The 27,103-nt window shown below is 37.9% G+C and overlaps 1 protein-coding gene across 1 annotated transcript; it reads left to right on the top strand.

Annotated features, from left to right (window-relative positions):
- The first annotated feature begins 866 nt into the window (after nucleotides 1-866).
- On the top strand, nucleotides 867-27,103 carry LOC118797436 (transferrin receptor protein 1-like). Its single transcript, XM_036556792.1, has 18 exons — nucleotides 867-942; nucleotides 13,692-13,742; nucleotides 14,158-14,392; nucleotides 14,655-14,835; nucleotides 14,967-15,189; nucleotides 16,013-16,135; nucleotides 16,246-16,341; nucleotides 17,584-17,723; nucleotides 17,819-17,988; nucleotides 19,448-19,567; nucleotides 19,691-19,776; nucleotides 19,868-19,931; nucleotides 21,169-21,233; nucleotides 21,315-21,385; nucleotides 21,477-21,561; nucleotides 23,037-23,261; nucleotides 26,316-26,468; nucleotides 26,763-27,103. The coding sequence occupies exons 2-18, from the start codon at nucleotides 13,704-13,706 to the stop codon at nucleotides 27,003-27,005; spliced, it is 2,319 nt and encodes a 772-aa protein (XP_036412685.1). The 5' UTR covers nucleotides 867-942; nucleotides 13,692-13,703; the 3' UTR covers nucleotides 27,006-27,103.

The raw sequence follows: 27,103 nt of genomic DNA, 5'->3' as shown, positions 1-27,103 counted from the left end.
TCAGAAAGTAGCATTCAGTGTACGCAGTTCATGTGTGGAAACAAAGCCTGTTTCAAATTTGCTGTTTTTGTGATGTCACATTTAAATATCAGCCTCCAGTTTAGCCCCACCCGTTCACACACAGGTCACAATGAGTGTTTCAGCCTGGACTGCTTTTTGAATGAGGTGCAATACAGAACAGCCAGTAAGAACAGAGCTCATTTGCATACATCAATCTTAAAGGCACAGTAACATAAACAGCTTGTTTAATGCTAAGGGATGAAGAGAGGTCAGAAAATGGTCAGGAAAATTCATTTCTGGTTAATAAAGCCACACAAATTGCATGACTGTACCTCAGGAAAACAAAATAAATAGAAGAATGTAAGAAATGTTGAAGGGTTAAAAGATTAGAAGTTAAAAGATTCAGGTTTAGAAGGAAATAAATAAGATGCACGATTGTATACCTTTTTCTCGCACGTTTTAAAGCACACTTTCTATATATTTGCTGTGTTTTGGCCTCGCGATGGACTGGTGACCTGTCCAGGGTGTTTCCTGACCACTGGAATAGGGTCCCAGGATAAGCGGCTTAGAACGTGTATGTGTACTGTGTTTAATGTACATACATATATACATATACATAAGTGTACATATATATATATATATATATATATCAAAGCACACACACATATATGTGTGTGGTGTGTGTGTGTGCGCGCGCGCGTGTGTGTGTGTGTGTGTGTTTATTTACTTATTTTAACTTATAAAATCAGCAAAACATGTCCAGAGGTGCCCAAACTTTTGCACGCGACTGTATGTATCCAGTATCAGTTCATGTGCATGCACGATTATAAGAGTGCTGCCCACATGGTCTTACGTAGCAGTGACGTATTCGGCATTGAAAGCCTCGCGCAAGGTTGTCTGCACTCGAAGCGTGCTCGAGCCGCGGCAGACAGCGCGTGCGAGGTAGGTGCCAAAACTTTCCAGCGCTTTTGACACTGAGCTTCTTCAATGCATTCGTTGAAGTGTGTTGTGCAGTAGACCAGAGACCACCCGAGGCTGAAGGGGCTTCTTCCTCTCCGGCTTCTCTCTCTTTCCGATTTTACCCGATCCACCTTAAATGCCGCAGCGGTTACATTCCGGTGCCCTAGGTTACATTCTGAGGAACGTTACCGCTGCAGCATTTAAGGTGGAACGGAAAAATCGGAAAAAAACTTCAGATTGGTGGGGACCATGTGCTCTGGTCGACCTTCACAGTGGACCACTTTCCACTCAATACGTCATTCAGTTTTTTTATATTAGGTAATGGTCAGCTAAATGTGGCAGACAGCATAACTGACTGACTTACTAATTCACAGACTAAATGAATAAATAAATGTATTCTTGTCTTGTTTTAAAACTAATGAAATCACTAAAGCACCAAGCAGTGGATTAAAATTCAGTTCATCAAAAAATATATAGAAGATTTTTTTTTGCTCTTTCCATTTGATGATTGGTCACTGTCTGGTTCGTGTGGTCACTGTCTTTGTCATTGTTTGAGTCATCTCCCCACTTTATCCAGTTATTTGTGTATAGAGGTACTGGAGTGGTCTGTAACTGATATGCCCTGGCATGGCACAGTGAGGGGTTTACAGTGTCCTTCATGCCCTTCACCTACTTTCAATGCAAGGCTTATGTTTAAAGGGGAATCCCACCAATTTTTTAAATTTGCTGTTTAATTCAGTGGTTGAGATGTTAGCAAAGTCACTAAGAGTGGTTTGGCATGCAGTGGTTCGCTGTAGAGAAACTTACTGACGCAAATTTCTTTACAGTGGTGGTGATAGGAACCAGGCGTCACAATGTCTACAACTCAAATATAGCCATTTTATTTACTATCCAGAGCCACCAGTGAACCTACACGAGTTTTTATATGTTTAATAATAGTAAAAAAAGTTTAAAAAGTTAGTTTTCCGTGTGGACTGTGCCTAACAATGTCCTGTATGCGTTCATGCACCATGAATGTATATAAAACTATAAGTTTTAAACTTATTTTATCAAAGCTATCGTAACCATTGTATTCGGTAACTCGTGAGTTGGCTTTTTAAGCTGTTAAACGCTGCAGACGTCTGGTTCCCATCACCGCCACTGTGTACAGTTCTGCCTCTAAAATGGAGCAACCACTGTAAATGACTGTTTACGTCCTAACAGTTGATTTATGAAGACATTTTGAGAAATCGTTGTAATTCTCCTGTTAGCAGTTATAATTATGAATGTACAGAGCTGCTGATTGTGGCTTGTAAGTGTAATCTTATAGAAAAAGAATGACCACAGCTTGAATCCCAGATGGCTCCTTTTATTGGACATCAACCGTGCTGTTTGGGTGCAGAAGCTATTTATTTATTGACCCGTAGTCCACTTTGAGGGTATAGGGAGCCGTTTGAGAATTGGCCAACATGACCACTAGAAAAACAAGTTCATCATGCTTGGGTGATTTTATGTACTTTCTTGGAGCAACACTGCATCTCATTAGAGCTGGATTTCTTCGGAGTTGCTTTTTAGGACAGTTTTGCTCAGTTTCGCTGTAAAGGATGTGTTGTTTTAACTTTTTCAAGTTCATTGAACAACTTATAGTAAAGTTAATAGAACAATAATCTGCCCTACAGTTTATTAACCTCTTGTTATTGTTATTAGTCTTAAATATGATAATAAAGACTGAATATGAATATAAGTGAGGCTTATTATTCAGTATTCATAAACATAATTTGGTAACTGCTATGAAACGTGTAACTTATGTAGTTATGGGCGTGAGAAACTAAAATATGGGCCCACATAAGAACCCTAGTGTTTAAGGGGTTATCACAATTTTCATGCATCATTAGTAAAACAATGAATTGTTTTTGAAATGTTAAAATTGAGAGTAACAAAAGTCCTAAAACGCAATAATCTCTATTCACAATTCTAATAAAATACATTTTTTATGTTATGAAATGCAAAAGACAGTGAAGTAAAGTCACCTGAACATCAAGAACTTCGTTTTTTACCGTGTTCGTGGCACTTGGGGACACTAATATGGAGGGTTTTGGAACTTGCCCGTATGACTCTCACATGACCGGCCCAGTGGAGCTGAAGATGGGGCTCTAATCCTCTATGCTTTTTAAAAAAGGCAAATAAAAATGAGCTTTGAAGACTCAACAAGAAGTCTTTCAGAATGTGCCACAGTTAAAACAGTGATTGCATTTATGCTTTATGTTAACATTCATGCAAAAAAAAAAAACTTTTTCATAGCACATATTCACCCTGTTTCTGCGAAGGGATTAATATCTTCAGACTGGCATGTGGTCACATGCTGCTGCGGATTTGGGTCCCGGTGCTTGTGAATGGGTCGTGAAACGACCTGCCCAGAAAAAGCCATTCATCAAGATTTTGGCCGGAGAACAAGGTGCACACACAAAGAGCTGCACTGCTTGATGATTGTGCACTTTGTTCAGTGAGAAAAAACTGTATAATTAAAGAAAACGTGTCATCGCCATTGATTTGCTCATAGAGTCTGGCGGGGTCATTTTGTGCCACTGCTAGCTGCCATACAGAACAGACGTTATTGACAAGGGTGCAGACTGGAGCGCCCATTTCCCAGGTAATGGTGCAGAATGTCATTTCCTGTTAAATGTAATCTTATACAGCAGAATGACCAACTCCTGCAGAGTTCAGTCCCGCATGGCACCTTACTGGACATGTGCATAGTTAGAGTTAGGCCTTGTGATGACAGCGAGGGTTAGGCGATAATCATTGTTCAAAACTGCCAATAGTTCACAAATAGTTCACTAATAGTTCACAAATAGTTCACTGATAGTTCTCTGATGGTCTATAAGGCTTAAAAAATTCTGTATTTCCAAAACTGGCCACACAGTGGCGCTGAATGATTTCTTTCAGTGGCTGCTGAAGATATTAGCTTTAAGTGGAATTCCACCATTTTTTTAAAAAATTTCTGAATAGGTAAATTGTTTCGATTTGAATCAAAGTCACTCAGAGTGGTTTGATATAAAACACTCCATTCTTACGGAGTCAGACTTGTTCACAGTGCTGGTGATAGGATTCCTCTTAAAGCTACATCACGAAAGTTATTACGAGAAATGGTTATGAATACACTGCCTGATGTCTGAGACGTGGTTTAGTTGTTGTAAAATAAGTTTGAGATCAGCTTTAGCTTTAAAATGCATTTTTTAAATATCTTCATAGTTGAGAGGTGTATGCAGGGTAACTTGTTATTATTGAATATACTTATTATTAAAGAAAACTGTCACTACCACGGTAAAGAAGTCTTTAAGCTTCTCTACACGGAATCATTTCACATGGTAAAGCAATCTGAATGACTTTGTTTAATTGACGAGCGAATTATGTAGAAGTTTTTAAACATCGAAATTATGCTGAGATGACTTTGGGAAGCTGGGCTCAGTGTCTTTGCACTGAATTTCATGCATTGTCACGGATGTAGCTGATTAGGGACGGATCAAGACAATGTATCATATTAAATTATATTGTATTGCATTGCATTGTTGTACTGTAACTGGCATGTTAGTTGTGGTCAGTGTGTTAGCTTAGGGCTAACCTTTCGACTTGTGACTAGATCCAGACTCTATAAACTTTTGTTTCCACTGTTGTACTTTTATAATGTTGAATGCTCAAATAAACTGAAAATATCAGAAAAAGGGAATATTAACATTTTAAAATAAGGCACATTTTCAGCATCTCCTTGTTTTAGTTGTATTGAAAAACGTATTGAAATCGAGAACTCACTGTATAGTATTGGATCAAGTAGTGAATTTTGTGAATCGTTACACCCCTATAGTTAGAGCTTTTTGCATGTTTTGATAATGACTAGTTGTATCTAAATCTACAGCAAATTGCTTAACACAAAAATAGTGTTGTTAAATAAGCTGTTATACTGCTAACATTGCGACAATAATATCGATAAATCGTCCAGGCCTAATAGGAGCATGATCCTGATCCTCAGCCTTGACAGATGAAGATAAAGGAAACATTTGTGAGACACAAAGTAAGAAAGTTTAACATATCGCTGTTGTCGGAACAAAACCTTGTATCTCCAAAATGGTAACTTTACAGGAGAAGGAAAAAACCTACTTTACTTTTAATGTAAGTCAATGGAACCAGACGTTTTTCCAATTCATTTTGGGTCATTTCTTTTAGTCCATTCATTATGAAATTTACACACAATGTAAAAGACAACAGGTATTTTCAAATTATGTCAAAAATTGAGATACGAGGTTTTCTTCCGACAGCAGCGATATTAAGTGTAACATTTTAATACTGGTTTGTAAATCACTCATACGCCCCTTGGTTACTTCAGATGGTCCTTCATGTACGATCATTTCTAGAAAACTGATAGTTGTAGAAAACTTTGCGTTGTTTATAGCTACTCACTACTTTGCCGTCTTTTGTTTTTCTGAGCTAAACTGATCTTTACAGTATTTAATCAGAACTCTGTAGAATGACAGGCTTGGCATATAAAATATCAAAAATTGAATCAAATCATGACCTCAGAATCAAACCTCGAATCGAAACTGAAAATGCATGCATCCTTAAATTTAATGAGTGTGTGTTTCCAGGATGGACTGGAACAGTCGTCGCTAAGTGACCAATACATCTGAGGATTAGATCAGTGGCCCTTTTAGAAGAATGCATTTGTTTTCTGTGCAGCACTGAGTTCAGACTGAGGGGTAAAGTGTCAGTCTCAGGGGACGTGAGGCCCAGTTTGATCCGATTGTGTCCAAGCCCGCTGTGAGCCTTCCTGGTAGGGTGTGACCCAAAACGTGTTTCCTCTATCTCTAGAAGGCACACGCTGCTGAAAGCTGGAAGACCTGATACAAGTATGATCACGAATGTCCTCCAGAAGCGGCTGTGGTAGAATAAAGTTCTTGTAATTATTTTTAAAGTGTTCGTTTTTGCTACTGGAGCTACGAGGCTAATGTAGCTAGCAAATAATGGAAGCTGATACAGCGCCAGTTACTACAAATGCGTCGATATGAAAATTCTGTGTTGGTACCAATATGCCGATACAGAAACATTTTATGTACATTAAATGCAGAAATTGGGACTAAATCTATCTGGATCAGCATTACAGACAATATAACGTTTAGTTGTATGCAGACATTTAAGCACAGTAACCCAGCATATTGTTTAAATCTAATTATCGACCCAATACAATATAATACGATACCAATATGATTTTGATATCGTCGTGCATCCCCGCCAGTCAGCATAGTGTAATCTTTGAGGCTAAATCTTCCCACACCTGCCTCAAGTTGTTAAGTAATCTCAAATAGACTTTATGTGGTTTCTGACGCTGTAATGCTTCCAAAGTGGTTTGAAAAATTGAATTTGAAACCGTCAAAAATGTAAGTTTTTTGTGTAAACCACTGTTAATGAACAGAAGTAGGCATCTGAGTGCAGCCTATCAGAGGAAAGCAGGATGGGGAGAAGGCAGGGCTTATTCGGTGCACGGACCCTCATTCAAAGACTGGACTTTTAATAAATCAATTATAAATGCTGTGATTTTCTGGGGTTTCTTTTGTTAGAGGGCTGACATGAAAGGCTTACATTTATACATTTATTTCTGTGCAGTATAGAATTATAGCTCTGTAGAATAATTTTTAATATTTGAAAAATACAAAATTTAATATTGAATCTTGTCTTCAGACTTGAAAATCGTATCAAACCTGAGAATGTGTACATTGTTTTGCAAATGTTAACATATTAAAGGGCCAATATCCTACATTTTTCTTGTATTTTATTTTTTCCCTGAGGTTCACTTGAAAAAGTTGTGTGATTTTACATACCAAAAAAGGTCCTAGGCCATTTTTGCATGACCATTTTTCTACCTCTCTTTATCCCTCAGAATTAAACCGGCTGTGCCTTTAAGACTGATTTATGTAAATGATCCCTGTTCTGATTGGCTGTCCTGTGTTAAACCTTATTCAAAAAGCACTCAGTGTTGAAACACTCCCAGCTAAACTGCTGTGGGCTAAAGTATGTGAATACATGTAAATGAGCTGGTTCTTGTGACATCACAGAAACCATGAATTCAAAACAGGCTGTTTTTGCAGTTTAGTTTCCATATGTGGACTATATTGTATATACTTCAAACTCAGTTATATAAAATAAATAAATAAATAAATAAATAAATACAAAGCAAGGGAAATGAGTTTTTCCCTGATATGGGCCCTTTAACGTAGGGCACATATCAGAAATGTGTCATACTGAGACACCTGTGTTGTATAAAATCGAATTTTGAATTTGGTGTATCGCTCCTTCCCTACAGTATGGTATGCTGTATGGACAAAATTTAGGCCTTAATGTAGCTGCTGTTGCTGTTTTTAGCTATGAAGCATGATGTGTCCATGTTTATAGATAACAGAATGTCATACAGTGTCAGAAACCACATTAGGAAGTCAGTTTTCCTCTGATTATTCACTAAACTAAAGAAGCAGAGCTCTTTGTCTAGACTTGGACGTGTCTGTGCTTCTGTATATTTTGGTCACAGATAAACGTTTGTTGTGGTTTCCATCTCCACTGCGAAGCTCAAATCTCCAAGTCATCTCAAGTATGAATCTGAGCTCTAAATCAGTTCACTTGGCTCTAAATAAATACAGGTCTGAATTTATGACCTGGCAAAATAATAATAATAGTGCATGAGTTTTTGTCATTTTAAAACTATAAAAAACAACTGTTTTTTTATGTTCTAGTGTGACCCCTGGTGGAGGTCTCTGATGCTTAAACTTGCAAAGACATGAATGTAACATGGGCTCTGGCACAGCAGACTGATTTTCTAAAGGGTGGTGTCTGATAAAAGCCTGCATCGTGATATATTTGCATGTTGCTTGACTGAATGCGTGAAGTTGATGTCAGACCCTTCACCCGCATTGCAGGAGACAAAATCTTAATGGGAATGATTCAGTTATGGTGATATAGATTTGAATGCTGTGAATTACTCAGGCTGTAACAACACGCATGATTTGAGGTTCAATATGATTCAATTGTGAGGTCAAGATTCGCTTTTTGATCTTTCATACGTTAAAAAGGTCTCAGTTCTACAAAGCTATTACAGATTTGTTGGCTCAGATGAATAGAGGTTCTGCAACAGAACTGTCAACGCCTGCCGCACCACCCTTAAACAACAACAAGACCCCAAGATCACAACCCTGAAAATTTAGTAGCTCTTCAAAATAAAAGCCCAGGCATTTTCAGTGTGAGTGTGTGCATGGTATAAGCCCTGCCCCCTCTCTGCCTACTTTACTCTGATAGGCTGCATCCAGATGCCATAGTTATGTGATGGTTAGTGATCATTGATTTCAATGACAGTGTCAATGAAAGACAGTAGAGGTCACAGTGTTAGGATAGATTTAGTATTGTTATGTTTGTTAATAGTGCAAACATAAGCATGCTGGGTAAATGTGTCGTGCTGTGTCCATAGATATACATACCTAGATGCCGGTCAACATCGCTGCTGGACTGCATTCAGTACCGTTATAGAGCAGCAGTTTAAGAAAGATACTGCCCAAAATTATACTATTTCAAGAATATTACACTCAGAAAGCGGGATAGGATTATAGAACGGAGGGAACGCAGCGATCCACTCTCATGTGTGTGTGATGTGTATTGTTTGTGTGATGTTTATAGATATGGCTGTGTGGTTGGTGAAGCACAAAGAACCTGTTGATGTGTTTTTCCTCTGGTTTTATATTAAGCTTATTTCATCTAATGGTCTATTCAGGGGATCTTAACTTTATGTAGTACTTATTTATTTACAGTGATGGTTAAAGCTTGTAGGTATAGCATTCCTTAATCTGTTCCACCTTAAATGGTGCAGCTTCAGGCATCAGAAAGTGACTGCTGCGCCATTTAAGGTAGAATGGAAAACTCGAACAAGAAGCTGGCGAATAGGAAGCCAATGTGTCCTTCTGTGTATTAAGATTAGAAGTGATTCACACATTGACGGATCTGCTGATGTGTGTCTGATTTGTGCTTCTTGCGCTAAACTCAGTTTTAACGTCAGGTACAGACTGAATACTTTCCTGCTGGTCCAGATGGCTAATTATCACGATCAGTTATTAAAGAAATAAAAGCTACCGAGAGCAGTTCGTGCAGCCTAGATTAATCTGATTTTTTACTAAATAAATTTAGTGAAAATCAGTCGAGTAGTAATGAAGTTGTGGCTGATTTAATCCTGAGACTCTTCATCTCTCAGTACAAGTGAATTTGTTCACAAGCGGATCTTGACCACTCCAAACGTGGTGGACGCGCAGATGCATCGCCTCACATAGAGAATAACATAGCAGTGTTTACTGCAGAAACCTTGTAATTAACTGTATAAGTAACCTTTTATTGTCCAATTAGCCATTAGCATAGTGCTAATTTCCACTAGCGTCCCTGTAGGAATGTGTAGCATTGTTAGCGTCAAGCTAGCAGTGTTGTAAACATACCAACTCTGGCTCAAACACAGGCACGTGAAACAGCAGTAGAAGTAACGTAATCTTTAAGTACAGTTTTATTGTGAATCCACCCAAAAAGGTCTGAATTTTGAGGTCTGTTTCTCAATAATGTTGAATCACTCTGTTTAGCCTATTAGCTACCATCTGGCTTTATCTAGTGCAGCTTAGTTTCCATATATGGACTATATGGACTGGGGAGTGAAATGGTCTGTTTTGAAACTTTAACAATTGCTTGCATATTACTTTAATTTTTTTTTTTTAAATAAAAAAAGGAAACTAAAAGGAAACTAAATCTAGCATCATTGCATCCCTCTGTCTAATTACTTTGGCAGAGTTCACGAAACCCTGCCTGTGTGACGTTTTAAACAGTTTTACCTTGAATACACTTGAAGGATTTGAACTGATTAGATTTATTTATACTGTGAAAAAATCATAAAACTATGAGGATTTTTAGTTGTGTTCTTACAGAGCACTGTGTAATTCACTTTATATGTAGCCTTTTAATGTTCAGTTAGTGCTAATCTTCCATTAGCGTCCCTGTGAGAATTTGTAGTGTTGTTAGCGCCAAGCTAGCAGTGTTGTAAACACATTTTATACCAATTCCAGCTCAAACACAGACACGTGAAGCTTGTAGCAGCCAAAGAAGTACCATATTATTTTTTCTGTATGCAGTTTTACTGTAAATCCACTCAGAAAGTTCTAAATTTTGAAGTCTGTCTCTCAACATTGTTGAATCAGCTTGTTAGCCTATTAGCTACCATCAGGCTTTGTCTAGTGAGGGCAGAACTAAGTCCAGCTATGAAGAATATAAGGTGTAAATCTGTTAAAGAGGTCCTGCAACGGCTACTAGTGTTGTTCAACTTGCAGGGTCTTCATTTAGTTGCATTTTAAAGACAAGGATTTCAGCGGTAATGACAGATTTTTCATGCTGTGAATTGTGAAGCACGACGTAGGGACAAAATGCTTAAACAAATGTACACAAATTTTAGTATTTAGACCTTTAAACCATTTTTAAAATCAATACTTTATCTAGCAGAATGTCACTGCAGCTAATAGATTAACTTTGACTACTTTGATTATACATCTATACATATTGCATATTGCACTGCCACTTGATTTATACATCCATACATATTGCATATTGCACTGCCGCTTGATTTATACATCCATACATATTGCATATCGCACTGCCACTTGATTTATACATCCATACATATTGCATATCGCACTGCCACTTGATTTATACATCCATATATATTGCATATCGCACTGCAACTTGATTTATACATCCATAAATATTGCATATTGCACTGCCACTTGATTTATACATCCACACATATTGTTATGAACATTGTTATTGTTTACATTGTTAAGTCACTCAGTTCATTCACTGGACGTGACATGCACCACTGCATTGTCACCTGCAAAATATTTTTACGATACTTTCTTATTTTTGTACTGCACGTTGTGTTTTATGCTTGTTTTAGTATATTTTATTATATATCCTCACTTCTTTTTATGCATCTGTTTAATAGCACATGGCAATACTTTTGCTCTTGTTTTGCTCTTTACTGTACTTTGTGCTGCTGTAATAGACGACTGTGCCTCTGGGATTAATAAAGTAATCTATCTATCTTGATTAGAGTTTCGTCTTTAAAAGACACAATGGTGAAGGTGTAAGAATTAAGCTCTGTTTAAAACTCTTAATGCCTCTCATGCTTACAAGGGATATATAAAAGGCTCTGGAGAGGACCCCTGCTGGCTGACTGTGTCACTGAGATTTGTGGAGCTTATTTAAACACGCTCTCACGACATCTCCTCTCTGGAATGTCCTCCAGCCAAAGCCAAAGATCAGAGAAAGGTTAACGGCCCGCCAGTGGCTACGTGACTGCAGCAGCGTAATGAGTAAAAGCACCTGCACCCACAGGCCGGGTCGGTTAGACCTTCACGACATGGTTTAGATGCTTGTTTTATTTTATCTTGCATCGCATTTCTCACTCTTAACAGTGTGTAGCAAGATTGTGACTTTTTTTTTGCCCATATGGGCTTTTAATCTCTTTATCTTAGATCATGTAATGACAAAGCCACCGGTTTGGACAAGTTCACTAGTTTGGAAAACATCCAGCGTGCAACAGGAATAATTTCCACCTTGCAGAAACCTTTTTATTTTTTTTTTTTAGTGAATACTCTTGAAATTGGAAGCCCTTTGTCTTAAAGCTGGTATTGCTTTCACTGTAGCTGATATGAAAGGTGGAAGAATGAAAAGGGGAATTCCACCAATTTTATCAAAATTTCTGCATAATTACAATAAGATGTATAGAAAGTCAATCAGAGTGGTTTGGAGTGACATGCTACGTTCTATAGAACCTTCCCGAGAGAATTGTTCACAGTGGTGGTGATAGGAACTAGAAGTTTTAATGCCTTTAAAAGCTCCCTCACAGAAAGCTATTGCATGAAATGCTTACACAGCCCAATGGCTGAGACATTGTTCTACAATAGGTTTGAGAATTTGTTTTAATCCTTTTAAAAAAAGAAGGAAAAAAACAGCTGTCAAGCAAAATGGTACCCAAAAAATCAGTGGAATTCTCCATTAATGTGAGGTGCATTACTCAGGGATTCGTCCTTTGCTCAGTTAAATACGCTGCAGAGGTGATGTGTTTGCTGATGACTCCCTGCAGTGAAAGACAATAGCTTTGTATTCTGTTTCCATTTTAACTGCAGAAACCCCTGCAGTGTGTGATGTGATTGTGTGGTTGGCCTGATTTTCTACTGTGCATTCAGGTGCAGTTTATTTTTGGACACCGCTTTAGTTTCATGCCACCTACCACCACATTTAGATCATGTGAACCCACTGGATCCCCTAAATTTAAATACAGAGCAATAAAAATGATTCACTACCTCGACAATCACTTTAGACTCACTTTACTTTTGTTAAGAAGAGCTTGACTGAAATGTACAGTGATTCATGCCAAGGTCACTAATGCCACCTGACAAGCTCTTGTAACGCCATGGATAAAGTTCAGTGTGTTTTATTGACTTTTCGGATTTCAGTTTAATACTCAAATGTTGTCCAGCTGCCTCCATTGACAATGGTGGCAATTTAAGGGGCAATTCCACCACTTTTTAAATTAAAATTTAAATTTAATTAATTCTACATAATTAAAGGGCCCATATTATTTATTTGTTTATTTATTTATTATATACTTACTTACTTGTTTGTTTATTTATTGCTCTGAGGTTCACTTATGACATTTATGGTGCATTGTGTACTAAAAAACAGTCATAATTCATTTTGCCATGGCCATTTTCCAGCCTCTCTTTCTTAGAATTATACAGGACCAATATATGTAACTAACATCTGTTCTCATTGGCTGCCCTGTAAAAGCAGTCAAGGCTGAAAGACCCCTTGTAAAATAAGCATGAATAGCCGGATATGTGTAAATGCAATACTTTTCATGACATCACAAACAAAATTCAAAATGGGCTGTTTTTTTGCAGCTGAGTTTCCATATATGGACTGTATGGACTGGGGAGTGAATGATACATTTTGACATTTTAACATTGTTTACATACTACATAGATGTCTTTCATTTCACAAAAGTGAAGAAAATTAAATCAAAATGAAATTTTCTCTGATATGGCCCTTTAATTCTTTGAGATGTAAACAGTCATTAAGAATGGTTTGATGTGAAATGGCGCAGTGTAGAGAGATTTCTTTACAGTGGTGGCGACAAGAAACCAGAGGAACCAACAGAAATAGTACCATTTTGTTTACTGTTGAAAACCACCAGTGAACCTACGTGTCTTGTAAATTTTATACGTAATGTTGATGGTAAAATAGTGAAAAATCTGAAAAATAAATTTTCTTTGGGGACTATTTTGCCTCACAATGCCCAGTGTTTACCACTCCATCATTTATGGATTTTAGACCAAAATTTGTTTCAGACCAAAATAATGTAAACAATTTTTCAGGCATCAGGCAGCGTATCCGTTTCCTGTATTAACTTTCTGTGAGGGAGATTTTAGAGGCATTAAATTATTCATGTCTGATTCCTGTCACCACTACTGTGAACAATACTGACTCTTCTAGAAGGTGCATTTCATATCTTAGAGATTTATGATAATTAATCTTAGATATTTAAATACTTAATGGCCACATTATTGAGGATTGAATGATTGAATTTTGAAAATATTGTTTAACAAATTCTTCTTCTTTGTATTTTTTTTCAGTAATTAACCGAGATGGCGATGGATCAAGCCAGGTCCACCATATCAAAAATAGTAAGTCATGTTTGTTGTGCGATTTTAATGGAAAACTATTGTTTTACTGCCTAAAATCACAGAGTTTTGTACTTTTACAGTGAAACGAGGTCAAGATTCACGATCGCAGTTACATCATTACCAGCTCATTCGCTTGCCGTTCATGTAAATTCCTTTGAATTGTCTTTAATTGCGTGTTACAGTTTGTAGTTGAGGCCGAAGTTCACTTTAATTAATCAACAAAAAGCCTCAGTAGCGACTTTCAGTGTATCTGTTTCACTCACTCAGGAACATCTTGGGAGGGCTTTGTTACATGATTGGCTCTTTGGGGGTTTGCATTTGCGTTGGAAGCTAATCAGAAGAACGGACTGCAGTGGAAGAATTGTTTTAGGTCAGATGAAGCTTTGCTGTTTTTAAGTTTGCTGTGTGTCCGCAGTTCAACGGGGAACCTCGATCCTACACGCGCTTCAACCTCACCCAGAACATGGAGGGGGACAACAGTCAGGTGGAGATGAAACTGTCATCTGATATGGATGAGGAAGCCGAGGGGAATGGAGTTGGGGAGCATATGAACCACCACCCTCGTCCATCCCACGTCAGCAAACCCAGCCAGCGCTCCCCCAGGAACATCTGCTTTATGGGCATCGCCATCCTACTCCTCTTCATCATCGGTAAGAAAGCGGCTTGCTAATGATTTCTGCTTCTTATCAAGCCTGATTGAGCCCACTATAAATTCACAGTATGTCCAAAAGTATCCGGACATAGAAAAACATTCTGGTTTTCACTGTGTAGATCAAGGCATTATCACGTCTTCATTCAGTACCTGCAGCTATGAAACTTAGGATGATTCCACCCAAATTACAGATCTCTGTGAAGCTTGTGATGCTCTTTGTTTGAGGCTAATAGTATCATTTTCATCACCGTGTTGTTCAGGATACCTGGTTGGCTACCTTGCTCACAGAAAGGCAGACAAGGCGAATACGAGCTGCGCAGAGACCACTGATGATGGTGAAGTCATGGCTCCGATACAAACGGTTCTGTCTCTTGACTGGAGTGACATTACGGCCTTGTTAAAGAGCAAACTGACCACGGACAGCATTGACAAGAGCTTGAGGTAAGCATACAGATGTATCATTAGTAAAGCTGCCCAGTGCTTAGTGAGGTCTTTAAACAGTGTCCAGGGCTATGAAGAGGATTATGCTGCGATGTAATAACTGCCTCGTTCTTCTTCTCTTTTGTTCTCAGTGACTTCTCCAGTGAAAGTCACCAGGCAGGATCTCCAGGAGACGAGGTGCTTGCCAATAAATTGATGGGAAGATTCAAGGACTATGGCATGAACCCCTGGACTGACGAGCACTTTGTTAGAGTCCAGGATCGTCCTTCCAGCGGCACCAACAAAGTGACTTTCCAGAACAAAACGTATGCTGAATCCGGCTTTTTGGCCTACAGTGCAACTGGATCAGCTCAGGTTTGTAATTTAAAGCGATAGTTTGGCCAGAAATGGAATTTATTTTCCACCGGAGCTTTGAGGCTAATGTTGCTAACAAGTAAAGGGACCTCATAGCCTCCATTAGCATTGTGCTGACCACATACCTAAATCATCACACCTGCCGTAAATCATTTTGCGGTGTTAAAGGGGGAATCCATCGATTTAAATAAAATTACGCATAATTAAATGGTTAAGATGTAAACAAAGTCATTCAGAGTGGTTTGGTGTGAAAATGATCCGTTGTAGAGAAACTTACCGAGTCAGAATTGTTCACAGTGGTGGTGATAAGAACCAGACGTCCGCCTCTAAAAGCTCCCTCACAGAAAGTTATTACATGAAATAGTTATGAATACAGAGGCCTTGTCCACATGGATATTAAGAACTTTTTCTCTCGGTTTTCAAAAGATAAGTAAATAATAATAATAAGTTATCAATTTAATATATTATAATAAAGTAAAATAGACTTGCTTATGTGGTTTACGATGCTGTATTACACACTTTTATCTACAAAAATGGACAAAAGTACAGGTCAATATTCAAATTTATCTCTGTTGCTGCTGTTTTTATAGATACCAGTTTGTCAAACGATGTCAGAAGCCACATAACCAAGTCTATTAAAAATTACTTAACAAATAAACATGGTTTAAGGCAAGTGTGCACGACGCTTTCCATTGCTTGTTAGTGCAATTAGCCTCAAAGCTCCAAACCTTCACATGCCAAGCATGTTTCTCTGTGTATCTTTCCAAGATTGAGCTTGATATGAATGAGTAAGCTGTGTTATTGATTTGATTTAATTTAATAGGGTGCAGCTTTATATGCATATTATGGACAAGTAGAGGATTTGAGGCGCCTGCAAGACTTTAACATCGACCTGACCGGAAGAGTCCTCCTGGTTAGAGCTGGCAGAATTAGTCCTGCTGAAAAGGTTGGTACTGTGGATTTCAGCAGTGTTGCTGAATTTAATTAATGCTAAACTATCTCTTAGTTTGTTTCTTGTTTGTTTATTTTTATTATGCTTTTATTTTGAAATTACAGGTTGCCAATGCAGCCAGGATGAATGCAAGTGCTGTGCTGATCTACCCAGATCCTGCTGACTACTCATTCGAGAAAGACACAGACTTGTTTGGCCATGTAAGCACTTAGCAAACGCTCTGCAAATACTATAGGTTTAAGAAAGCAGCCAGTCTTGTTAGTGGATGCCCTTTTTTAGACGTCTTAAATGCTTCCATAAATGAAAATTTCCCTATAAACGTTTTAACTTTTAAACTTTAAAACTTTTAAAGCTTTTTAAATTTTACTAGTAGTTTTTAAATCGCTTAATGGTTGAGCGCCTTCATCCATTTCTGAGTGTTGATAGATGATGTTCCAAATCGAGCTTTATGATCATCTACTGCTGCCTTCTTCATATTCCACGTGTGAAACTTATAAAGAGCTGAGGTAGCGCTTTGTTTATACACACCAGACATCTGGAGCATATTACCAGTAAACATCTGTCAGGCTCCTTCTGTCAATGTTTTAAAAAAAAAAAACAGTTAAAAACATATTTCTTTACTTTAGCAATTAACTATTTTTGTAAAATTATTTACTTTTAATTTTACGGGTATATTACAATTACCGTTTTTTTTTCTTGTTAGGTGCATTTTTATTATTTTTTTCTTCTTTATTCATACATTTATCTTTTATGTGCTTTCAAATTGTAATTATTAATATATCCCTTTCCTGCTATTTATTATTTGTTTATTATTTTTTGTTTTTATTTTTGATGATCGATTTTCTCTTCTTCCTCTCTTGTTTTATACTTTGTAAAGTGAAGAAATATATAAATAAACATTATTATTATTATTATTATTATTATTATTATCATTTTAAGCCTATGGGCTGCAGTCTATTCATATATGAGTAAAACCCAATTTTAGATTAAACTGCAATGGCAGTGGTGTTTCACCCTTAAAAGGGCCCATATGTTACATTTTTCTAGCATTTTGTTTCTTTCCTCAAAGCCCTTTTATGACATTTGTTTAAAATATATATATATATATATCACTTTCAAGCCAATTAAGCAGGCTCTTTTTGTTACTGTCTCTTTAAGACTAGTATATGCAAATTAGATTCGTTCTGATTGGTTGTGGCTCATTCGAAAGCAGTCCAGGCTGAAACACTCCTGGCTTAAATAATAAAATTAAAAATTAACTGCTTTAGGCTGAATAGGTGGATATATGTAAAGGTATTGGTTTTTCATGACATCACAAAAGCAATTACTTTAAAACAGGCTGTTTTTGAAGTTATCGTTCATATCAGGGCTGCATAGACTAAGAAAGTGAAATGTTTGAAATTTAACCTTGCAGGTTGATTGACAGCTGGTATTTTTCCCAGGTCCATCTTGGCTGTGGTGATCCGTACACTCCAGCTTTCCCCTCTTTCAACCACACTCAGTTTCCTCCAGCGAAGTCCTCCGGCCTGCCAGCCATTCCCGCACAGACCATTACAGCCAGCACAGCTGCAGCCATCATGAAGTACAGCAAGAGACGCCGTTGTTTTGCTTTGGATGTTGTTCAGTTTCTCTACTACAGCATTAATAAACTTCATGAATATTAATTTCTCTCAACAGGGGTTTTGGAGGTCGTAATCCTCCAAGTGGTTGGGGTGATGGAGGTCTCAGAGATGTTCCGTACAAGCTTGGTAGTGACAGTGATCTGATCACTGTGGAGGTGAACAATGTCCTCACGGAGAAGAAGATCCATAACGTGTTTGGAGTCATCAAGGGTTTCGTTGATGCAGGTACAGAATGGTACAGCCTTAAACAGTGAAAATCAGAACGAGAACAGGTTATATTGGCAAATTAAGATACATAATTATCTGTCTGTCTGTCTGTCTGTCTGTCTGTCTGTACTACTTTTGACTAAGACTACCCTTTTAAAGGGTTTATGAATAGTTAGAATTACTTAATTATTAATTAGCTCATAAACACCTTAAAAATCATTAATAAACAGTTATACTAAATTAGTAGAACAGCAACAGTGACCTGTTATATCTGATGAATATGAATAAATGGTGAAGCTGACTGCTAACTAATGCTTTTTAAAGTGTTAATGACCTGATTAATAACCATTAATAAACTAATTTTTAAGCATTCATAAACCTTATGAGAGTAGTGTTGTTTTATTTTTGTGTGTATATATATATATATATATATATATATATATATATATATACACACACACACACACACATGCAATACAATATATATATATATAGTGAAAGAGAACACAGTTAGAAGAACACAGGTTTGGTTCCTGACTTCTCGCTGTACTCCAGCTTTTTGTGGCTTTAATTAAATGAAAGATTGATTTAAAAACTCTATTGGATGGTGAAATCATCTTCAATCTAGTAGATAAATCTAATATATCTCATTTTGATACTTTTTACTTATATTTTTACAACAATATTTCATTTATTTCTTGACAGTTTTGTTCTGGCAGATTACTTGTTCCAGGTTAATATTGGCTGTATTGACTAAATTTTAGTTGTTTTCACTCGATCACGCTATCATTATAGCTCTGTTTATCTATCTACCTGTCTCTAATGGTAAATTGTTTTTGATGCAATCACAGCACGTAAATTCATAATGTAAGTAAAGATTTTTAATAACCTTTAAAGAATCTATTGTTCTTATGTACTTTTTCATTTATTTATTATTTAAGTATTTATTTGTTCAGTAATGTATCAGTTTCTTATTATTCATGATTTTGATTGTAGTAGTAATAAAAAATAGTACTTCAAGTTTTTGAATCTTTAATAATAATAATAATAATAATACATCAATTTTTTGAATCTTTAAGAAAAAAATAATAGCAATAATAATAATTATTAGTTTTATTTTGTATTATTATTTTTTTTATATAGTTTATATGGTGAAAGTGTACTGTTGTGCTGAATGGTTGTGATGATTTTTGACCCTTCAAAACATTTACAAATTGTCTGTGGCAGCTTCTACAACCAGTTGAGTAATTTGTATGTGGGAGATTTGCGTCGTTGAGGCTCCTGCACAATCTCACGCGTTTCCACTATCAGCCACACAAGAATCCAATCAGGAAGTGACACGATTGACCTCAGCTGGTCCCCGCTAAGAACAGTGGGATCACTGGGTCCAGTTTAAATGTACTGTCTGTGGTTCTAGCTCTTGCACTCATTTGCACAAAAGGAGCACATCTTAAACTCTCTTAACCCTCTGGTGCAGATCGCTATGTGGTGATTGGAGCTCAGAGGGATGCCTGGGGTCCTGGATATGCCAGCTCTACTGTTGGCACCAGTTTGCTGGTTGAGTTGGCCAGGACTTTTAGCGAAATGATAAGCAAGGGTAAGTAAGGTGTACAAGTGTTTTTGTTAATGTGTTTGTGTTTTCCTGTGTGGTAAAAAGGGAGGGAAATGAGTGCAGTAGGAAATACTAATATTTACAATTGCAATTGTATTCCACATGAAGATGGATTCAAGCCGAGGAGGAGCGTAGTGTTTGCGAGCTGGAGTGCTGGAGAATATGGAGCTGTGGGCGCCACCGAGTGGCTGGAGGTTTGAAAACTTGTTTTTTACCTTTTGTGTGCTATATAGTTAATACAGTAAGTAAGCATGAATATCTAATTCATTTCATTTTGTCCTACAGGGCTATCTGTCCTCTCTCAATATGAAAGCTTTCGCTTACATTAGCCTCGATGGAGTTGTCACAGGTATGTGTTCAGTCTTATTTACAGCAATTGTTCAGCAAAAAGCTATTTTGAAGTCACTCAGACACCAAACCTGAGTTTGAGTTGGAGCTCTGAGGCTAATATAACAAAGTAAAGGCAACTCCCGATCAATTAGCACTGAGCAAACAGCCTCAAACCTTGTTACCTTGTTAAGTCATGTTAAATAGACTTGCTTGTGTGGTTTCTGCCTCTGTATGACGTACTGCTGTCTATGAACATTTGACGTAAGCACAAAATTGCATAAATTGCAGTTTTTGGCAAGAATGGTTTGGCAAAAAATCAAATGTCCACAATTTTCCACTTACCTCAGATGTACTTGATCAACCAAGACATGTTTGGTGTCCAGAGTTTGCTTCATTACTTTAGCACTGGAGCTGGACAAACACTAGAAGTCAATAGTCAGCCAAATGTTTTCTGTAAATACATCCTCGTAACTTCCTTCAACCTGCTCAAACCACATCCAGGTCATTAAGGTTGTGACTTGATGTGGTTTAAGACACAGTGTGACTTACTGTGAGCTAGGGATGCGTGATTGGAGTCAGCCAAGATCACAATCGACAGATTTTTGGTCCACATGCACAAGTGGCCGATAAATTTTTTTGTGTCGCAATTTTAAATAATGTGAGGCAGCTTTGTACTGAATGCTTCTACACCTGAAACAATATGTCGTAGCATAATCCTACATGACTCTTATATTAAATAGCCAGTTGCCTCTCACTTTCAGTGTAGCATTTTATTTGATTCATTAAATTTAAATAGGCTTCTTCACCCCTTTTTTGCATTGTCAGCCTGATTGATTTTATATAGCTTATCTACCAACTGCAACTTTTACTTTACTTTTAATGCATTTACGTTTAGTGCATTCATCATACGATGCAAAGGGCAACTGGCATTTTCAAATAATGTCAAAAAACGTCAAAAATCGAGATACAAGGTTTTCTTCTGACAGCAGCGATTTTATATATATATATATATATATGAATATTTCTGTTCAGGGTGAATATGGTAGTTTGAAACCCCTGATTTACAGAAAAGATTTGGGTGACTACTGACTTCTAGTGTTTGTTAGCAGCGCTAGCCTCAGTATTCCCCTTTAAAACTACAGAAGCAAAGTTTGAACACCAAACATGTCTTGGCTGACCGAATGTGCCCAAACCATTCCTTTAACAATGAAACATGACTTTCTAAAATGATAATAAACATCTAATATTTTGCACAGGTTCCTCTTTCAAAGCAAGTGCGAGCCCCCTGTTGTATGAATTAATTCAGAGCACTCTGAAAGAGGTGAGATTTCTGAGCTTTTAGGCTTTCTGGGTTGTGGACTGAGTAACTGTAGAGAACTAATGCTTTCTTTTTCTACCACAGGTGTCTTTACCCACTGATGCCAGCAAAAGTTTGTATTCACAAGTGGCTGGAAGCAACTGGGAAGCGTCTGTGTATGTGTGTCTTCTGCAGAAATTCAAACGCATTCCTTAAGGAATCGTATGTATCATAGTATACATCATAACAGTGCGTTTTTCTTCACAGGATGCAGCCAATGAGGATGTCTGATCCTGCCTATCCGTTCCAGGCTTTCTCTGGCATCCCCTCTGTCTCATTCCGCTTTACCTCAGTAAGTATCGTGGGAGGCAATGCTTATGGAATAAATAAAGGCTTCCTGGCTTCATAACTGATCTTAGTATGCAAAATGTTAGGCTTTTGTGCTTTGCTGTTTTTGAACTGTTGATGTTAGATCAAAATTTTAGAATTTATTCTTTGGTTTAAGGTAGGGATGCTTCAGAGTACTGACCCGATACGAGTGCTCAGTTAAGGCTCTTGTTTTGTAGTGACTATATAGCAACATATATGCTGAACTAGACAATGTATTGCCCTTTATTACAATTTATAAACTATTGGTAGGTAATTTAGAAAAATAATGAAAAATTCAGAGGCTCACACATGTACATCAGTATTTTTCTTCGCACAAATTTAACGGTTATGTACTAACATCCATTTTACTACCAGTGGTTGAGTTTTTACTGAAGCCTCTGGACCTGTTAGTTCTTTAATCAACATTTTATTCCCTGAATCTGTCTACAGCAATTAACAACAGTATTTACAACATCCTGCATGATGTTAACATCCATCAGCATGGCTTTATCAAAGCTACAGGCAGTAATATGTTGCTAACTTAGCAAATCAGCTCTCATTAGGGAAATGCAGCTGACAGTGTCGGCTTTTTATATTATTTTACCTTAATTTAATTAAGTATTTAGATAATCTCCGACGATTAGAAATTCCAACTTTCAGTTTTAACATCTTCAAACATCTCTCACTGGTTTGGGAAAGATGAAGATCTGCACTTCTTTGTGTGTTTTTTTTCTCCCATGACTGGATTTCAAACTAGCTAAATTTGGCAGGAAAACCGCAACCCTGGCAACCCCGGCAGTGTGTTTGCATGCTGAACCAAACACTCCACAGTGTTTGGTTCAGCAATAATGATAGTGAAAGCGTGTGATTCTACATAAACACCTCTTCTGTAGGTGTGCATGCTCTGCCCTGACCAGAACTGACAGTTGTTTGACGAGGATTTAGATGGAAAGAAAATATTGATATTTTGTAGAACACTGAAGTTTAGTGATCCAAAGTGGCTGGAAAAGGGGAGTGGTTGTTTTACAAGGACAGTTGTTTTTCTCTGTTTTGTTTTTTTGACGGGGTCGATGGCATCCCTTCGCACCCCCCCTCAAATCGAACCCTGTTTACAACTGTGAATATTTTTTTATCATATTTTTCTATAACATTTATAAAATTGTATTGTTATGTACAGTATTGAATGTGGATCAGTGACATCTGGCCAATATTTAGACCCTTTAATAAGGTTACTATTGTTGCCGACACCAATTCGGATACAGACTGTAGGTGTTTATAACTCATGTAATACAACTACCCAGTCTGGTGATCTGATGTGGTTTTACCCCTATAAATGGATTATTAATCTTAATATTATTCTTCCTGCGAGTTAAACATTAATCAGTGCTCTGGTTTAGTTGTGAATGCTGTTAGTTATAAAGACTTGAACTGAGATGACAGCTGACTTTTCTCTCTCAGGACAAAGAATATCCATTCTTTGGAACCCTGCTGGACACCAAGAGGAATCTGGACTCTAAAATATTCAACCTACGTGCGCTCACCAAGACAGCGGGAGAGATAGCTGGGCAGATGGCTCTTCGGCTGATGCATGACCACCTGCTCAGGCTGAATGTGGAGAAGTACACCAACATCATCCGCAGCAAAGTGGCTCAGATCAATAGAGAAGTCATAATTCTGCAGTCGGTGAGGCTTTCTGACTAAATTCAGGACGTATGTCCTTTAAAAACAAACCCTAGACCACAGGTTCCCAACCTTTTCTTAATCGTGGTCCACACAACCGTCCACAAAAGCATCTGTGAGCCACAGAATTTTACCAGCCTGATCATTTAAAGTGCAAACAAATATAATACAGTAATCAATGTGGCCTGTCAGTTGTAGTTGATATTATTAACAACACAATAAATGCCATAAAAGAACCAAACATTTTGTAGCTCACCTAATGAGTTAGACGATGTTATTTGGCAGCTACCAAGTGCTGGACGACATGCTGAAGAATTGAAAGTTGTGAAAGGTCTGGCTCAGTTAAATAGGTTTAGATGCTTATTTGTTTAGCCTCCAGTTGATGGCAGGCCTCATAGCACCACAACGAACAGGCAGAATGTCTTCAGGTGACAAAGATATCTTTTGCTCCTCGTAAAATAGGCAAGTGATGACACTGAGTGGGTTTCTTTCCATTCTGGAAAAGTGAAAGGAACATGGAGAGTTTCACCACCTCATTTAAGAGCTTTCAGACACAGTTTGGATGTTTGGAACTCAGTTCGAGCTCGTTTGAGCTGCTTTTGGAGATGCTGACATCATCTATTTGTTTGGCTTCACAGCTTTTTTTTAAAAAAAAAAAGACATCTGAGCGTTCAGCACAGAGCGGTAGTTACTCTTTAGGCTGTGAAGCCTAAACGCCTTGAACACCGAACACAGTTTATTTGTGCAGTAATTTGGGATGGCAGTAATTAAATTCGATCATGTATTTTATATTCTGCACACCACATGCGATTTTTTTTTTAACTCTCAAAAATGTATTATTATTCATGCTCTGTTTGATATTTGTGAACTTTTGCTGGTGACTGGATTCGTTTGCCTCCTGGTTTCTCACGGATGGTGTTAGCATCTCCAAAAGCAGCTCAAGGTGAAACTCTCTGGGCTACTTTCACTTTTCCGAAATGGAAAGAAGCCCACTCAGTGTCATCATTTGCCCGTTTTGCGAGGAACAAAAGAGATCTTTGTCACCTAAAAAACGTTCTGTCCTTTTGACGTGACGCAATAAGACCTGGTACTCTCTGCTGTGTTTTCATCGTTTCGTTTTATACTTGGTTTTCTTGTTTTTCTCTGTCTGAGACACAGTGGCTATTCACTTGTAGGTAATCCAACCTTGGGATTTTTTGGGAAAGACTCTGTTTGTAGACATCTATGATTATCTATGATGGATGAATTCCTTACGAATGAAAAGAGAAATGTTTTAGTTTGAATTGCACTCAAAATGTGAACATAACTAAAGTAACTTTTGCCTTTGACTAATAAACAAGGCTGACCTAAGTATGATCTATTTTTGCTAATAACAGGCGTTTTTCACGCACGGAGGAGGGGTCAAGTTCCGGGGGAGGTTGTGTGTAAACTTATTTCCGGTTTCCGTGCCGCTTCGCTACGAATATGGCTGCATTTCAGTATTCATCATCTTTGGCTGAACTCCCATGCTTTAGGCAGGACGATGTGGTCAGAATTGTGGAAGAGCTCTCGAGCACCAAACGTGCAAAACTCGATAAGGGATATAAATTCTTTTTTGAGCAGTTTATTTTTGATTATGAAGGTAAATCGTTAGCTGGTTCCAGTGTTGTAGTTAGTTAGCTAACGTCGGCTGCCTTACTTAATGTCACAGACAGGATGAGTAACGTTCTTCAGATTTAGAGATCTTTAAATATGTGTCTGTTTAAGAAGTAAATAAACGGTGTCTAACATGAATTATATCCTTCTCAGTGTCCAATGCTGTAGATAGGGAGATCCATGTAAGGGCCCGGTGTTACCAGTCATTAAAGAAAAGCGAGGAACCACACAGACTAGAGGTCCAAAGACTTCAAAGAAGTTCGAAGGAGTTGAACCAGTCCATTGTTACAACATTGCAGTTCACGAACCCATTTTAATTTACGCAATTAGATTTACAGTTTATAAGCTGATTCACTATTAGGTTTATACTGTATGTATCACATACAGCCACACATCTTTCCAGTAACCACCTGCCATCACCTGGGTCACTGACGTTCTTTGATGCCAGTCCCGAGGGTCTTGTACACTAGCCATGATTTTGGCCCATAACAAAAAACCCACGCAGACATGGGGAGAACATGAAAACTCAACACATATGACTGTTCAAATGTAGTACAAAGCTAAATGAAAATAAATAAAAGTGTAGAAATTAAAACGAGATATATATTTTAATAACAGCATTTCACACACAATGCAAGTTATGGTTGCCTCATATATACACTGTATATGCGCGTCCTCCTTGGCTTGTTCTTCCTCCTCTATCCCCGACATATCCTGCTCCACCACCCCCTCCTCCTCATTAGTAGAGTCTCCGAGGCAGGCCCTCACTCTGCTATACACAGACTCCCTTGCTTGTTGACTCCAACTGAAACGACATGGTACTGCGTCCCTTTTCACCCATGTTTTTCCCTTCAGTGTAATGTAGATGTCTGACGGGTTGAAATGAGCGCTGCACACATACATGCTGCTTTGAATTACTTTGAATGTCGCTTCTTTTTATTGTGATTAACCATTTCTTTCTGAGCTCATCATCCGATGGAAATGAATGAAAACTCAAAAACGGAAATGATTTTACACAGAACTTCCCAAACCGGAAATGTCGACCCTGGAAACGAGAGAAAGGCTCATTAGTCCCGTTTAAAAAAGTATTTGGTTAAATGTCTAAATATTGTTTAACATTGGTTTAAAAAAACTTCTAGTACAGTGGGCACAATATATTGCAAGTAACTATTACTAACATTTACAATTTCTTGATCTACGATGGTGGTTTTCAGCCTGCGGGCTGCAGTAAAACTGCTACTGGGTCACATCCCACAGGTTGAAAACTACGGTCCCAGATAAAGATATTCTAAACATGAATATATTGTGCCTGTTATGCATTACAAACTGTCAGCACAGTACAATACAGTAAAGGTTGTAAACCAAAGGATACTTAGGCCAGACTTGATACTTGACCAATTTTTTTACTGTTTGTTTTTTCAGTCTGGCCGTGTTCCAAAGACACTGAAAATGCAGTGGTTGATGTCAGCTTTGGGCTCATATAGTCGTGCTTCCAGAAATCTCAACACCAACATCCAGAACAGCGACCTTGAGGACTACGAGCAGTGTCGCATCATCAATAACCGAATCATGGCGGTAAATCTGAGCTTATTTAGTTTTCATCCAGTTAACAATACTGGTTACCAATTTGTTCAAAGCACCAACCCTTCATCTACCTCAATAGATTATGTGAAATTTTGTACTATCTCCTGTTTAGTAACATTAAACCAATGGTAACATGTATATGGGGCCTAGAACAGAACCCTGTGGTACACCATAAAGAATATCATGTTTTCAATGGAGGTTAGACTTACTAAAGTATTTTCTTACTTTAAGATGAAGATGGTGTGCTCTAATACACTACATTGTGTGTTTTCTCTGTATCTACAGGTGGAGAGGGATTTACTTTCTCCTTATGTGTCTCCCCGGGAGACTCCATTCAGACACATATTGCTGGGCTCTGGCTCACACACTCTGGAAGCTTTGCGTGCACACCTGGCTGCCATCAAGGAGGGCTCGGCCAGTGGTAACATTGACCTGCTGAGGAACCAGTTTGCTCTGGCCACCTGGACCATCCAGAGCTGTGCCAATGCGCTGGCAGGCAGTGTGTGGGAAATGGACAACGAAATTTAGGTGAATTCGATTCAGCTCATGGCTTGATTATGAACCGATGAAAAGTTTCAGATGAAAAAAAAAAAAAACATACCCCTCAAATAATGGATTGCACCCCA

Source organism: Colossoma macropomum, unplaced genomic scaffold (assembly GCF_904425465.1).
Source record: "Colossoma macropomum unplaced genomic scaffold, Colossoma_macropomum, whole genome shotgun sequence".
NCBI lineage: Eukaryota > Metazoa > Chordata > Actinopteri > Characiformes > Serrasalmidae > Colossoma > Colossoma macropomum.
This window is presented reverse-complemented; position numbering and strand designations above follow the sequence as displayed.

What these genes read in the sequence shown, in the direction of transcription:
- LOC118797436 (XM_036556792.1), top strand. Translation starts at nt 13,704, where the DNA reads ATGGCGATGGATCAAGCCAGGTCCACCATATCAAAAATA. An exon ending in GGTCCACCATATCAAAAATA is followed by an intron (nt 13,743 to 14,157) that starts GTAAGTCATGTT and finishes GTGTGTCCGCAG; the next exon opens with TTCAACGGGGAACCTCGATC. An exon ending in AAGTCATAATTCTGCAGTCG is followed by an intron (nt 23,262 to 26,315) that starts GTGAGGCTTTCT and finishes TTGTTTTTTCAG; the next exon opens with TCTGGCCGTGTTCCAAAGAC.